The sequence below is a fragment of the Bemisia tabaci genome, chromosome 7, assembly GCF_918797505.1.
Source record: "Bemisia tabaci chromosome 7, PGI_BMITA_v3".
NCBI classification, from domain to species: domain Eukaryota; kingdom Metazoa; phylum Arthropoda; class Insecta; order Hemiptera; family Aleyrodidae; genus Bemisia; species Bemisia tabaci.
In genome coordinates this window covers 41913771-41928874 of record NC_092799.1, presented here as the reverse complement: position 1 = coordinate 41928874, position 15104 = coordinate 41913771, and the positions used below count along the sequence as shown (strand labels likewise).

Below are 15104 nucleotides of genomic sequence, written 5' to 3'. Positions count from 1 at the left end.
TGGTTGAAATATTTTACAGTAGACATACGATTTACACACTAAGAAAAATGTTCCGGTACATAATTCCCGAATGAAAATCCTTTACTCAACCAGATATCTCTGTGGAAAGACAGGACGTCTACTGAATAAAAAAAAAAAAACCGTTTGAGAGAAGGAAATTTTCCGTTGACTCCACGAGAAATTTCGTCCAGGCATTATATAAATTTGAATCTCTCTTAATTTAACAGCAAATTTTTCCCCGTGCTAAGTAAACTTTAATGGAATTGTCATTTGTACAAATTTTGGATACCAGTGTGATCGACTAGTGCGTGAACTTCTAGATCTAGAGCTTTTTAATGCTCCCGGCTCGATGTTTTCGTTTGTTCACTGCGCAGGCCATCGATTTCGCGTTTATCAACATGGGAAAAGGAAAACTTCCGACAAGAGTTTGCTTATCACCTACATTTAAATAATAATGCGCAGCGAGGTTGCTGTTGCGCAGCAATTAACCGCCTGAACATGAAACATCGTTATCGTGGAACGTTCGGAGGTAATCGCGACTCCCCCAGGTAAAATGGAGTAAGCGTTATCAACAGGATGGCAGGGAAATGTGCCCATCATCAATTTCAGAACGAACATGCAGGGAACGGACGATAAAGCTTCAAAGAAAAGTCGAAATAAATATTCCTCTTTACATTTGTGCTGCATACAACTCTCGTTTTTTAAGTTGTAACAAAAAATTCAGTAGTTGATAATTAATACAATTCATGTGTGTCTTTTTGTGCAGGTCGTCCACTGTTGCATTCAAATATTGCAATTTCCTCCATGATCAATGTCAAGAAAAAAACCAGCTAAGGAGAGCTGTGTTGTATAATGTACCATTCCGCACCTTCAAGTGCGCCCACTGGAGGATATTCTGATGTTTCAACCTCAGGTGAGTTAATTTTCCCTATCATCCCACCGTTAGAAACCAACATTTTCAAGAAGTCAGGCTTCAACAATAACTTTATCTTTTCACGAGGTGCAGCATTTTGAGCCTTTCGTGAAAATATACAGATTTTAGGAGACACTTCTTCGGGCCAAAGTAACTTTATGGTTGGATGTTACAACATTTTCCCCCAAAATCGCTTATTTGCGGCTACTCGTGCTTCCCATACGTATACCTTGCTTACACCTTCTCACAGTTCATGACTATGGCTCAGGTCATGTTACATTATTATGTAATACATCGCAATCATTACATACATTACAATGCATATCTCGAGGAATACTTTTTGTTGATATGAAACAGCTCAGCACTAAACTTTCAGGAATTCATTTAGGCTATAAAAAGCCTTTTCACTCCTCACACAATGGCTTCTCATTGCAAAATATACAGCTTTGAGCAGAAAAGGACCAAGCTATATCAGCTTTTGCCAAATTTAATTGGACAATTTAATTTCTTACATGAAAACGCTTGTGCGTTTTTTCGTACTAATTACAATGAATGTTCTGTATAGTACGAAGCCAAATCTTTAAAACTTTCAAAGGATTCCGCATAAACGTTCTCATGTAAAAAATTAAAATGCCCAGTTAAAGACAATAGCTTATGTGGCTTGGTTCCTTTCTACTAAACGCGGTCCAAATGGATTACATTATGCAAAAAAGAACCAACAGCATTCCAATGTTACTAGGGTTGTGCAACTTACATTCTAGGCAAAAAATTACTGAAATCATGCAAAAAAAATGAAATTTACGAAGGTTATTTTTGTCCTGAATTTACATGCTATTGAGAGTAAAGATAAAACTTGTTTAGATGATTAGTTAATATTTGCAAGGTTTAAAAAGTTGCATAGTCTTAGCGATACTGGAGAGCTCTTGGTTCCTTTTTGCAAAATGCAATTCACATTACATTCAAATACATACAGCGAGTATACTTTTTGGTGATATGAAATTTCAGTTTAGCACTAAACTTCCAGGAATTCATTTTGGCTTTAAAAAACCTTTTTACTCCTCACACAATCAATTTTCATTGCAAAATGGATCGCATTTATGAATATAACTCCAATTATCTTAAATCATGCAAAAAATCAATTTTACTAGGGCAATCTCCATCTTGAATTCGTAGTTTATTGAGAGCAGAGATACATATTGTTTCAAAGCTCAGTTTGTACTTACAACGTATAAAAAATGCACAATCTTAGCGACATTGGAATGCTTTTGGTCCCTTTTTGTAAAAGACAAGCCTAACAAGGGGCTTGGAGGACAAGGCGCATAAGTGCAGTTTTTGCTATTCCGAGAAATACGTGTTTAAAGTTTAGAAATCACATTGATCCTGTACAGCACTGGAAAAAAACACACATTGGATCTAGAGTCCAGACTCTTGAAAACATTGACAAGAAAAAATACTCTTGATTCAATCAGAATTAAGCTTAAATCAAAAGAAAATTCCCTCAAGTTAAGAGGCTTGGTTCTTGATTTAAGCAAAAATCCGATTGAATCAAGAGTATTTTTTCTTGTCGATGTTTTTAAGAGTCTGGACTCTAGATCCAATGTGGTTTTTTTTTCCAGTGAGCTGAAAAAAATTTCGAACTCAATTTTTGATGCTTAAAAATTGGAATTTGGGAGGGAATTTTTCACAGGATAAGTATGCATTACGGCCAGTTATACTTGAAATCATTAAAATCTCAATTTTTTCGAAAACTGCTCTTTGGCGCCTCATCCTCCAAGCCCCTCAAATGTAGTTCAACTCTGTAGACGTATCGTGATTGGAGGAACGCTTTCTGTTCAGGGAACCTGCAACACCCAGTCTACGTCCCCTCGTCGCGAGCTTTGCTGAGTCACCACCACCACCACCCGAACGTCGGCGTCGGTGTCGGCGTCGGCGCGGGCCTGCCCACCGTCGCGACGCCCTCTGCCGGGAACTGGCACTCGACCCCGCCTACCAGCAACAGCGGCGGCGGAGGAGGGGGCGGGGGAGCGGGCGGGGGCAGCGCCGGAGCGATGCACGAGTCCCCGATGTCGAGCATGTACCACCACCACCATAACCACCACCATCACCACCACCAGCCGGCGGCCGCCTCCTTCTACCAGCACAACTCCTGGATGTGGAAGGCCTACGACTCCACGGCCGCCTTCCAGAGCCCGTCGCCCTACGGTAATTGCGCTCATCATAACAATTAATTAAATGCGGCAGGGAAAATAATCGTGCTTTGTCGACCTTGGTAACCTTGCTTGGGAGGGACATCAATTGAATCAGTGAGTTCGAAAACACACCAACTCGGGGTTTTTTTCGATTATCACTTTTTTACGGTTTAGTAACAGTTATGGATAGATGCATCTACACCCAAAGGGAACTTTCGAAATTGCAATCGGAAGTGCTCGAAACAGCGACGGGAAAATGGAAAAATCGAAGTATTTCGTCGGAAATACCAATTTTTGGCCATTTCACGGGAAACGGGTGACCATTCGATTTTGCGGTTTTCTTTTTTCGGTTCAGTATACCTTGTACCAACAAGTTATATAAATATTCAAGCGTTATTCAGATCAAAAAATATAAATTTTTCAGGGCAAACTATGAAAAATCAGCATCTGCAAGTCGGTGAGAACGGAAACACCAACTCGGAAATTTTTTAACGCTTAATTCTCTGTCATCAAACATGGTGTATCGATTTCAACTTGGTGCTTTACAAAATCTGTAAGTACTTGTCCTTTGACACTATAAAGGTTTTTTTTAAACTAACTTCTTCGCCCGCTGCGCAGTTTTAGGTGTTTTCTGAACAATTTTTTTTTTCAGAGTTGGTGTGTTTTCGAACTCACTGGTTCAATTTGATACGTCGAATATTTTCACGTGAAAATATTTTAAAAAAACCACGGAAATATCAATAATTAAATGGACCGCGTTAAGCAAAAATACGATAGTAAAACAAATTACACAGTGGTAACAAGGCAACAAGGCTAATTTTCACGAATATAACCAAAACGTTTCGGCAGAGAACTCAGCCCTCTTAAGTTGGATAAATCAGTAAAAAATTGTAAAAACCTAAAAACGTAGTACTTGGCTGTCCCTTTCAAAGAGGGAACAATGTAATGTGTTGAAATGAGCATAAAGACATTGTTCTCCCTTTGACAGGTACAGGTTAATTTTCTTAGTTCATTTTCTGTATGGCACGAAGCAAATTCCTTAAAATTTTCGGAGAAATCCGCACACACGTTCTCTTGTAAAAAATTACATCTGTTGAATTTGGCAATAGCTGATGCGGCTTGGTACCTTTCTGCTAAACGCGGTTGAAACGTAAGGTTTAAGAAAAAGATTAATTTAAGTTATAAATGAACTTCCTTTGCAATTGGGAACTACAATATCCAACTCATCTGTAAAAACCTGTATGCTCATAGGGAAACAAAGAATAACACGTTTCTACGTTACTTCTGAGGCAGTTGTGGCTGAGGCTTTGTAGTTTCTGAACTCTAATTGCAAAATGTAGTCCAAATGTGCAACTCCTCTAACTTGGACTTTTCGGTCAGTTAAATATGAGATCGAATGCAGATAGAGAGATAATTTTTTCAAACTATATGTGAATCACTATTCGATTAATTCAACTGTACTATGGATGTATTATATTTTCAAAATGTGTGCCTTATATTATAACAACTCATCAAACATATTACTGCTCCACTCATTGAATCATGAGGTTAATTGATGTTCAGTGATATGAGTATGATAATCAACAACAGACTGTATATACATACAGACTGTATATACATACAGAGACAGACTGTATACACATATATTGACTGTGAAACTTCCAAACCACGTATCTCGGTTTGTGACGTTATGGACCTTGTTTTTTTAAACACCACAAATGAGATACGTGGTTTGGGAATTTCACCGTCGATCTGCTACATAATTATGTTTGCTCGAAAGCCATTTCTTCTATGCCGCTACTCCTGTAGATTTTGTTGTACGGTCACAATGAACGAGTTTAAGTTTTAAATCACGAACGCAAAATCGTGTGAAATCTATACAGGGTGGGCCAGAAGTTCCAGGACGGTCGGCTAACTTTTTAACGGTTCGAGATAGAAAAATGAAACTATGGGAATGTTCCTATCTCAAAGGGGACCATCTTTTGGGGGAGTCAAAATTTTGGTCCCCCCTAAGGGAGGGGGCGGGGGGCCCCCAACTTTTTTTTTGCAAATGGCAACCCCTATCTTGTGATACCTCATTCGAAAGACCATAAAAAACTAAGAATTTTGGCGCAAACCGCAGATCAATATCTTAATTTTTGACCGAGTTATGATAGGGTCAAAGGTCAAATTTTACCTATTTTCAAAAAATCACAACTCCGGTTCAAATTATCGTAAAGAAAAAAATAAAACGAGAAAATTTACTAAATTGTGTTCGCTTTTTTGTAAAAATTGCAGAAATCACTTCGAACTAATTTTAAGGGGGGGTTCGGACCCCCAAATACGTCAATAGGTAAAAAAACGCAATTTAAGGTAATTAAATTTGACCCTCTAAATTGGGTTTTTTTAAACTTTTCCTGAAATTTGGGGACTTGCCCAACGTAATGTTGAACTGATTTTTACCTCACTGAGATAATGTGGAGGCAAATCTAGGGGAAATTGGCTTATTTCGCGGGAAAATTGAATGACCTTTGAATTGACGTATTTGGGGGTCCGAACCCCCCCTTAAAATTAGTTCGAAGTGATTTCTGCAATTTTTACAAAAAAGCGAACACAATTTAGTAAATTTTCTCGTTTTATTTTTTTCTTTACGATAATTTGAACCGGAGTTGTGATTTTTTGAAAATAGGTAAAATTTGACCTTTGACCCTATCATAACTCGGTCAAAAATTAAGATATTGATCTGCGGTTTGCGCCAAAATTCTTAGTTTTTTATGGTCTTTCGAATGAGGTATCACAAGATAGGGGTTGCCATTTGCAAAAAAAAAGTTGGGGGCCCCCCGCCCCCTCCCTTAGGGGGGACCAAAATTTTGACTCCCCCAAAAGATGGTCTCCTTTGAGATAAGAACATTCCCAAAGTTTCATTTTTCTATCTCGAACCGTTAAAAAGTTAGCCGACCGTCCTGGAACTTCTGGCCCACCCTGTATTTCCTAACGTAGACGATTAAAACACAGTGAAGAACGTATTTCCGTAATACTTCGTGCCGCAAAATCACGCCGAGCCAAGATCACGAACAAACTTCGGCGAATATGTTCGCTTCCTACAAGGAGAAAGCATTTCTTCATTGATATATGAAACCAGACCGATATGCTAGATTCACTTCGTGCATCTAGAAGTTGCGCATTCCCCTCATCCTCCTTTTGGCCCCTGCATTAATAACAAAACTCATGATTTGAAACTTGCGAGGTTAACATCAGAGTTAAGAACATTTTTTGTAAACAATTCGAGGCATATATCCGAAAGTATCCCGCGAAAGCTGTGTGAAACGAGGTGGAATTGCACCTCGAAAAATTTAAACAGTAAGTTGGAAGTGTAGCCAACGTGAGTTACATTTCAGAAAACTCAGAATCTCATTACGGGGGGAAAAAACTCATCCAAGCACAATTTTCCCTGAGAACATTTCCCTCTGTATTGATATTTTCAGTTTTCTGAAATGTAACGCAAGTTGGCTACACTTCGAACTTACTATCCATACGACTCGCGTGTCTACCGCAATCAGTTTGTCTAAAAAGGCAGCGTCGCGGAAAAATTATTGAAATATCAACCTGCTGAGCTCCAAATTGAAGGCACGAGCTTACCGAATCATAGTTCAAATTAATAACTTCACGCCCTTATTGGCACAAAATATTAAAATTTCGCACTTTTCGATAAAAATATTAACCAGATTTGGTTTAATCTAAATATATTTAAAACAGTTATTTGTTCCAAGTTGTATAAAGATATGATATTATTTCTTTAATACGTTCAATCCACACCAGACGTTTAGGACTCACAGTAGGATAATACTGATTTTGGCATTCTTAAGAGAACTCTTGTGCGGCTTATCGTCTCCATTATTTGTGAGATTCAGTACTTACTGCACGGAGATAAATCTATGGCTTTATGAGCCAATTAGGTCAATTAGTTCAAAAGGAACACCACCAATAGTGGTCAATGAACTAATGATTCTCAGTCTCTGAACTATACTAAGGTATAAATACCATGAATAAAATAACTAACTAACTAACACGATTTAAGCTCTGGTAATCCAAAAGTAATTAACGACATTTTAAAGCTCTTTCAGAAAGTAAATTTAGAAATCTAACGTAAGTTCCCGGTCTCCGACGTAAATAGCATAATCGTAATAAAGCAACTAATAAATCAACTAACTGATACATATTGCCTGTACCACTATTAGTGGTGTTCCATATGAGCCACTAGTTGATTTATAAGCCATGGAATTTTCTCAGTGTGTGGCCGTAAAGAGCGAGGTAGATTCTTGCTCGTGCAACACCAATTTAAGCCGGAGTGAAAAAATCGCCTGGCGTGAGCAAGAAAGATTGAGCAACAGTCGCGTAGGCTGAAATGCCTATCGGGAGGATTGTAGGCGTTTTTTGCGCGCTCAAGTAACGCTCCGTTTTCGCTCCGTTCCCTCAATAACATATAGGTTTCCCACGTAAACTTGTACCACGTGGACATCTTATTAATATTATGAAAGACGCTTAGTTGTAATTTGCGTGTTATATTTTAATAAATGCGTCCACCTCTCATCATCACTACTAACTTCATTTCGGCGGTGTTGAACATTCCGGGGAAGGACGTCAAAAGCCGTGTGACGCTTTCGGCAAATTTAGGTTTTATAAAACTTATTACTTTATCAATTTTTGACGCTAAATCTTTAAACGTCAATTTTGATTATTGTCTTTTCAAACAATTCTCTTGCCCGCACTGGAAAGAAAGTCTCTTGGATCCAGAGTCTAGATTCTTAAAAAAAATTGACAAGATAAAATACTCTTGAATCAATCTGATTTTTGCTTGAATCGAGAGTTAAGCCTCATAATGAAGGCTGATTTTCTGTTGATTCAAGCCAAAATCCGATTGAATCAAGGGTATTTTTTCTTGTCAACTTTGTTAAGAGTCTGGACTCTAGATACAACAGACTTTTTTCCAGTAGGTACGGAAACGTAATTCAAATCTGTTTTTTTTTTCTTCCTTTTTTAATTTATTTATTTAGTAATTTTTTAAATCTAAGTAGAGCACCATTGGATTTATCAAAATATGCATATTGCTTCATGCAGTTTTTTTCATTCTACAACATATTATTATACCTTATCAATGTCTAGATGGTGGCTTGGAATGGGGTGAAGGTCGAGAATGTGTCAACTGCGGGGCAATTTCAACCCCTTTGTGGCGGAGAGATGGCACCGGTCATTATTTGTGCAATGCCTGCGGCCTTTATCATAAGATGAATGGCATGAACAGGCCACTAGTGAAGCCATCAAAAAGACTGGTAAGTCCCGAAATATGTCGATCAGTTTTTTCCTAGATGTGACCCTTTACGGAGATGAAGGCCTTAAGGCTTGCGAAGAACATTAAAAAAAATCAAAATCAATGTGTTTGTAAAATCGCCTGGATAAGTTTTAGACGAATACCTAATTTGCATTAAAAAAGTCAATTGTATGAAACCAAGTTGTATTACAGCAGACACAGTGGAGAGGAAAAACTGTCTAAAGTTTTGAACTTTTATTTCAAATCTTCTATGGATTTCGAAATGAAGATGGAAAAACATTCGATCAAAAAATTTGTTTTTTTTTTTGTCTCTAATAGCCTTATATGTATCACACATTTCTGACGAACGTGGTTAACAAATTTGAATTATGACACTCAAACCATCTAATTTAACCACGTGATGACTTTCCTGTGTTCCATTTTTTCCCAAAATGTCCCAATTATGCCCGACTAGTTTTCCTTTTGACACTTTGTACACATTCTGTGCAAGTTTTAATTTACTGACCGATCACTTTCCTGTTTCCTCCCATGTTTTCCGGTTTCTACTGAAAATTTCAGCCTTTGACATTGGCATGTGATCCACCAAATTTCAAATTCGTCATTCGACGGTTTTCCTGTTTTGTTTCGTTATTTTAAATTTTTCCTTGATTTCTTCCACGTGTTCTAAATTTGTAATTTTCCAGCTATCCAAATCTTTGGAAATCGCCATTTCATGACATCCCTATTTTCAGCGAGTCTCGCTTTTCCCCTGAGGATCCACTCGGAACTATTTTCATGAAATTATTTTATTTCAAATTCACTGCGGGATGATTTCTCTATTTTACCAAAGTTACTCAATCTCCTTCAACACTTCCATCGCCCGATGGCATCCATATTTGCCCATTCAAAGTCAGCCTTTGCCAATTTCAATGAACGCCGTAAACAAAGAGAGTTGCCAAATTTCCATCGATAAAATGTTCATTTTCGAGGAAAGTTATGAATATTTTCTCTTGAAATTTTCAAGACTTTTCGGTGAAATTACGAGCAAAATTATCCAAAAAGTTGGTGGGAAAATATCCATAAGTTTACTAGGAAATACAAGTTTTATCAAAGGAAATTTGGCAACGCCTGAAGGTTCACACGGCGTTTTTCCTTAGTGCGGCAGTGTTGTTTTGCCATTTTCTCGGACTCTTTTCTTCCTCCGGCCTAAGGTATTCAAAAGTTTGCACTGATTCCTACCTCGGTCAGTTGCATGCTCATTTTCTTGCTTTAATTTTTACATTTTTTTAGCTTTTGTTCCAGTTGAGAATGGGCATGTAATTGGCCCGAAACGTCCTGGTTGTTTATTTATCCTCTATAGCCTTGTATACCCATTTGTTTTTGTATTTTAGTGTGTTTTTATTGGTATTCAAGTTGTTTTTATAAGATTGACAGGGAAAAATACCGTCTTTGTGATATTTTTCAGACGGCAACGCGGAGGCTAGGGTTATGTTGTACGAATTGCGGGACTCGGATGACTACCCTTTGGAGGCGGAATAACGAAGGGGAGCCCGTCTGCAACGCCTGCGGTTTATACTACAAGCTTCACGGAGTCAACAGGCCGTTGGCAATGCGGAAGGACGGCATTCAAACCAGAAAGCGGAAACCAAAAAAACAGTCTAGTTCGTCATCGAATAGCTCTGTAACTCGCGTTGCGGAGACAGGTACGCTGACTCCCTAATTTTTCCACATTACTGCCGTGCTAAGGAAAAACGCTGTATGAGCCTTTAGACGTTGTCAGATTTACGTCAATAAAAACGGAATTTTCTTGGAACATAGTGAACATTTTTCTTCAAAATTTTCGGATAATTTTTTTCACACGTTGATATAAAACATCTGAAAATTTCAAGAAAAAATATGAATAACTTTCCTCAAAAAGGCATGTTTTCTGGAGAAATTCGGCAACTCTCGAATGGCGTTCTTCCTTAGCATGGCAAAGTAGTGAGTACAATGTGTCTGTCAGACAAAAGAGCATTAACTCATTTCCCGCTGGCAAAATTGACTTTAATAATTAAATTATTCACAATAATATTTTACACAAACTGATTGCGGTGGACACACGGGGCGTGAGACAGTATGTTGGAGTTTTGTTCGCCAACGAGCGTCAAAAATTCCGCATAAAGCTGAAAGTCTCAATACAGAGGGGGGGAAAAAGCTCACATGAGCACAATTTTTCCTCAAAGAGATATGCTGTTTTGGTGCAACACTAGTTACGATAATATTTCTTTGGCGGATTGTGCTTATATGAGCTTTTTCCCTCTGTATTGAGATTTTCAGCTTATTCTGAATTTTTAACGCACGTTGGCTTAAAAAAAAAAAAATTCAACATACTGTCCTAAGAATATTTTGTTGAATGTATCGTGGTAGGACTCCAATTGGACTGCATTTTGCAATTTGGAACTATAGATTCCGGCTCATCTGAAAAAACACTTATGTGCATAGGGAAACTAATGGTACATATGTTGTTTTTAAACCGCGCCAGAATTTATAGTTCCAAATTGCAAAATGCAGTCCAATTAATTGTGATACTACCCGAATAAATTAGGTTACTAACCCAGATGTTGCGGTGCTGCCACAATTAATTGGCAATATTGCCATCATACAACAAAATGGGATGGCACTACAATTTTAAGGTATTGCCTTTACCCTTTTTCCGTGGACTGTAAATGTCAGTTTGGCCGATTTTTACAAATAAAAAGAGGAAAATCCGAAAAAATTTTAGTTTTAAGCGCTCGAATTGTAAATGAAAAGCATTTAATCGTCTCAATTTGTGTGTCCCACAGACATGAAGCATCAGATTTTAGCCAGTGACCACCGAGACTTAGGACAGCATGCTCTCAGCATGTCAGGCGTGGAGAGATCCTACTTATCTCTTTTGCCAACCAATAGTTCGACGTCGAGTGCAACAAGTCATATCAAATCTGAGCCCACCAGTAATAATAATTACAGCGATGCCCCTCTCGGCGCTTCTGAGCATCCTGGTAAGTTTACAGCTATGTGTTGCTTTTTAGCTTCATCTTTTATTCAGCGGAAATGGGGTAAACATTTTAGCATCCTCACTTTTGGGGATTCTTGCAATCTCCATACTCCAAAAAATGTTTAATTCCTCTGTTACAACATTTTTCGTGTTTCTTCTTTTGAATTGATTCAGCATATTTAGTGCGCTGGTTTCACGCTCAAATTCCCATCAATTTCCGATTAAATGGTGACTGGTGCGCACCATCTACCATCAAATTTCTGCGGCCTGTAAAAATTTGATGGTAGATGATGGAACTGTGGGGCTCATCCGTCATCTGATTTCCACACAACCGTGCTTATTTCAATCAACACGCTGTTTTAATAAATTTTACTCATTATTCTCGATAACTCTCGACCGCCATCTTGGTCAGCATTTTGATGCGAATTTGACGGAAATTTGAGCGTGTAACCAGGCCATATAAGCTTTGTGTACAAAATTTGATTTTGTGCACAATTTGTACACAGAAATTCTATATTAATTTAAATGAATTATCATCACTCAGAGATTAACTCTCTTGGAATGCATACAGACAGAATACTGTTTCGAGAGCCCAAGATTTGGTGTCGTTGGTCAAAGGTTTTGAAATATCATGATTTGACTACAATTGTAAGGAGGTATTCATCGATTTTTGACCCCTCCTTCCCACCATGTTAACCCTTACTGAACTCCCACTCCTAAAATTTTGCATAGAGATTTGTGATGCAGTTCTAAATCTCCCTCCCCCTCCACGTACTTGACATCATTTATGAACGAACCAACGAATCAAGAATTAGTTTCAAAGCTGAGTAGTGAAATTTTAGTTTTGGAAAGGCATACAATTTTCCTTCGGTTCTTAGTAAATGATAGATTGATTTCAAATAACTCCATAGCTCAGTAGTTGAGACCTTCTTCAGAATAAAGTACTTTCTCAATTACATAAGTCATCTCAAAGTTTCTTGATTTAACCAACATTAATTTATGTTTCTCCTTAAAAGATTAGTTACATTCTAATAAATTAGGCTATTCATCTAAAGTATTTGATAGAGATTTTTCCCTTAAACGCATTATGATTTGGATTCTTAGAATTCCAGATTTGAGTCAATAATTTTGTTTTAAAAATCAATTGTATTATTTTATTTTTTCAGCATACTATGCTAGTCCGTTGGGAATGAGTCCTGCCAGTCACCACCAACTTCAATTTGGGTTCTCTTCACCAGAACACTTCCACCATCAAACCCACCATCGACACCACCCTCTTGCACACGTTCCGACATCTAAGCTGATGGCATCCACGTGAAAATGTCATCAAATCAAAGATCATGTGCTTTCATTCCCCTTAAAATTTAAACAAGAGAACCGACAATTGCAAGAAATTTAAAAAAGAAATTGAAACGCTTTTTTTTGCTGAACGCGATGAAAATCTGCACCAAAAAAAAAGTGAAGTTGATTTAACATTCTGGATGTAAAAAAAAGTGTGCGAAAATTTATGGAATGCTGAAATAATCGCTACAGTAGATAATTTAACAACGCCAAGATGTAAAACTAACTGCAAAGACTGATAATTCAGCATTTCAAATGTTCTCGCACACTTTTTTTTTTTACATCTCGAATGTTAAATCAACTTCACTTTCGTCTCGGTGTGGTTCCTAATACTTGTTTAGCCTTTTTCTTCTGACTTTGCACACATTTTTTATTGATATACACCCTCCGATATTTCGTAGCAAAAAATATCAGTTCATTACAGTGAAGTGCATAAAGATTTATCAACGCAATTGATAAAACCGCAAGAGCTGACAAGAGTTGTCAGATGTGTCTTACATTTGAAACTAGAAACTTATACTCAATGAAAAACTGCATTATGGATAAAGACGTGATAACGTCTGCACCAAATTGAACATGATTCACTCCGGATCATACATTTTAGTTAAAGTCAGTGCAAGTGTCTACTGTTATATTGAAATTTAATAAGACGAAAACGGCAAAAGGTGTGCACCTAAAGGTGAGCAATAGCCTTTATATGATCTCTTTGCACAACTTTTTAGTGTACCTCATCTATAATAATTATAAGTTCTTAGAGCAAGCGAATACGACAACTGATTGTAGTTTGTTAATAATATTTCTTCCCCCTCGGGAACATTGGAATCAAGGATATGCTTTCTTGGTTATTTATAAGCGGACAGAAGGTAAATTGGTACTTCAACTCGAATCAAGGTAGAACTAGAAAATCACGAGTCTTGGTCTGCATGGTTTTGGTCACAGATTTCCTACCACATTTTACTTTTTTGAAGGACCATCAAGTGGTCCATCAATACTATTTATCAATCTTAAAACATTTCATACAATTATGCACATGACTACAATTTGGAAAAATTAATAAAAATTCGAAATATTAGGGCTCTACAATCGAGACCCTTATTTTTGGTGTTTCACAGTCAATATCTAGGCTTGCGATGTAGCAGACTCCCCGTCATGCTTTAATGTTTTACTTGAAAAGAAAAACCGTCGTTTTTTAAGAATTTCCACGGGTCTTCCTCAATATGAAGAATATTTCCTAAAAGTTTCAAATTAATGAAGTTGACACATTATCGTCATTACAAATAACATAGAAATGGAAATGTTCAAACACCGCAATCGAGGCACACAATTCTAATTCCCAAGTTCAGTCGTTAAAATTTCAAAACCCTGTTGTTTCATATCCGTATTATTAGTAGCTTTTTAATAGTTTTATCAGAAACTAAGAAGAAATTTAGTAGTACCTACTTACATTACTTTCATCTCTCAATTCGACAGTAGATTTCACTTAAACTTCCTTTTCCAACCTATTGTACGTCAAATATAGTTAGGTTATTCCTTAATGTACATTATAATAAACGGTTCTCTTCTAATACTACACTTGTCCCTTATTTATATCTTAAGTGTTATCAGAAAGATTCTCAGTTCCTGAATCTATTTATAATTTAATGTATTGTAAATATTTGTGTACATTTGTGAATAAAAGAGCTCGTGTATAAAGTAATTTAATCCTGCTTAATTTACGAAACAGACTACTTTTAGAGCTCTTATCCAGAGCAAAATCTTAGATAAATGCCTAAGTTAAGCATAGACACTATAATAGATCTGCCTATGTCGATCGAGTACCTTTCAGTCAAAATTTCGCCAAGGCCTACCATACCACAACCTTACCATTCGAGATTTATGCATGTAACTTAAATTGCTCAAGTCACTTAAGTTGCAATAATGATCCTTGTTTGTCGCAACTTATTTGCCGTTATGTGCAACTTTTAGTGTCTTAAAAGTAAACAATCAAGATTGTTACAGTATATCTCAGTTAAGTCAATATACAGTCAAAAAAAGTTGCAACCTGCTCAGGGCCGGATTTACCTACTTGCCGCCCATGGTCCGCCTGTATTTTTCCGCCCCTCTCTTATTCGTTTTGAAACAACAATAAAAACCATAAAGTGAACGTGCCGAAGGGGGGGGGGGGGTGTGCATGAGACGCGTTAACTCGTGTTGAGTACATGTTTTGTATAAGCCGTATCAACACTAGCAAAATTTCACGGAACTTCGCGCGAAAGTTAAGTTCCTTAAACTTATCTTTATGTGGACAAGGCTTTCCATTTATAGTAAATGAAAGAAAAAATTATGAAAGAACAAACATAGATGTGGTTTAATAATTTT

General features: G+C 37.3%; 1 protein-coding gene across 1 annotated transcript; it reads left to right on the top strand.

Moving 5' to 3' along the window:
- Positions 1-755: 755 nt before the first annotated feature.
- Positions 756-14418, top strand: LOC109033006 (uncharacterized). Its single transcript, XM_019045403.2, has 6 exons — positions 756-913; positions 2750-3115; positions 8245-8411; positions 9855-10092; positions 11212-11409; positions 12572-14418. Exons 1-6 carry the CDS (start codon positions 853-855, stop codon positions 12721-12723), a joined length of 1182 nt encoding a protein of 393 aa, XP_018900948.2. The 5' UTR covers positions 756-852; the 3' UTR covers positions 12724-14418.
- Positions 14419-15104: the final 686 nt, after the last annotated feature.

Excerpts from the sequence above, each read along its gene's own strand:
- LOC109033006 (XM_019045403.2), top strand. The coding sequence starts at position 853 with ATGTACCATTCCGCACCTTCAAGTGCGCCCACTGGAGGATATTCTGAT. Across the intron at positions 914-2,749 it reads TTCTGATGTTTCAACCTCAG|GGAACCTGCAACACCCAGTC; the intron begins GTGAGTTAATTT and ends CTTTCTGTTCAG. Across the intron at positions 11,410-12,571 it reads CGGCGCTTCTGAGCATCCTG|CATACTATGCTAGTCCGTTG; the intron begins GTAAGTTTACAG and ends TTATTTTTTCAG.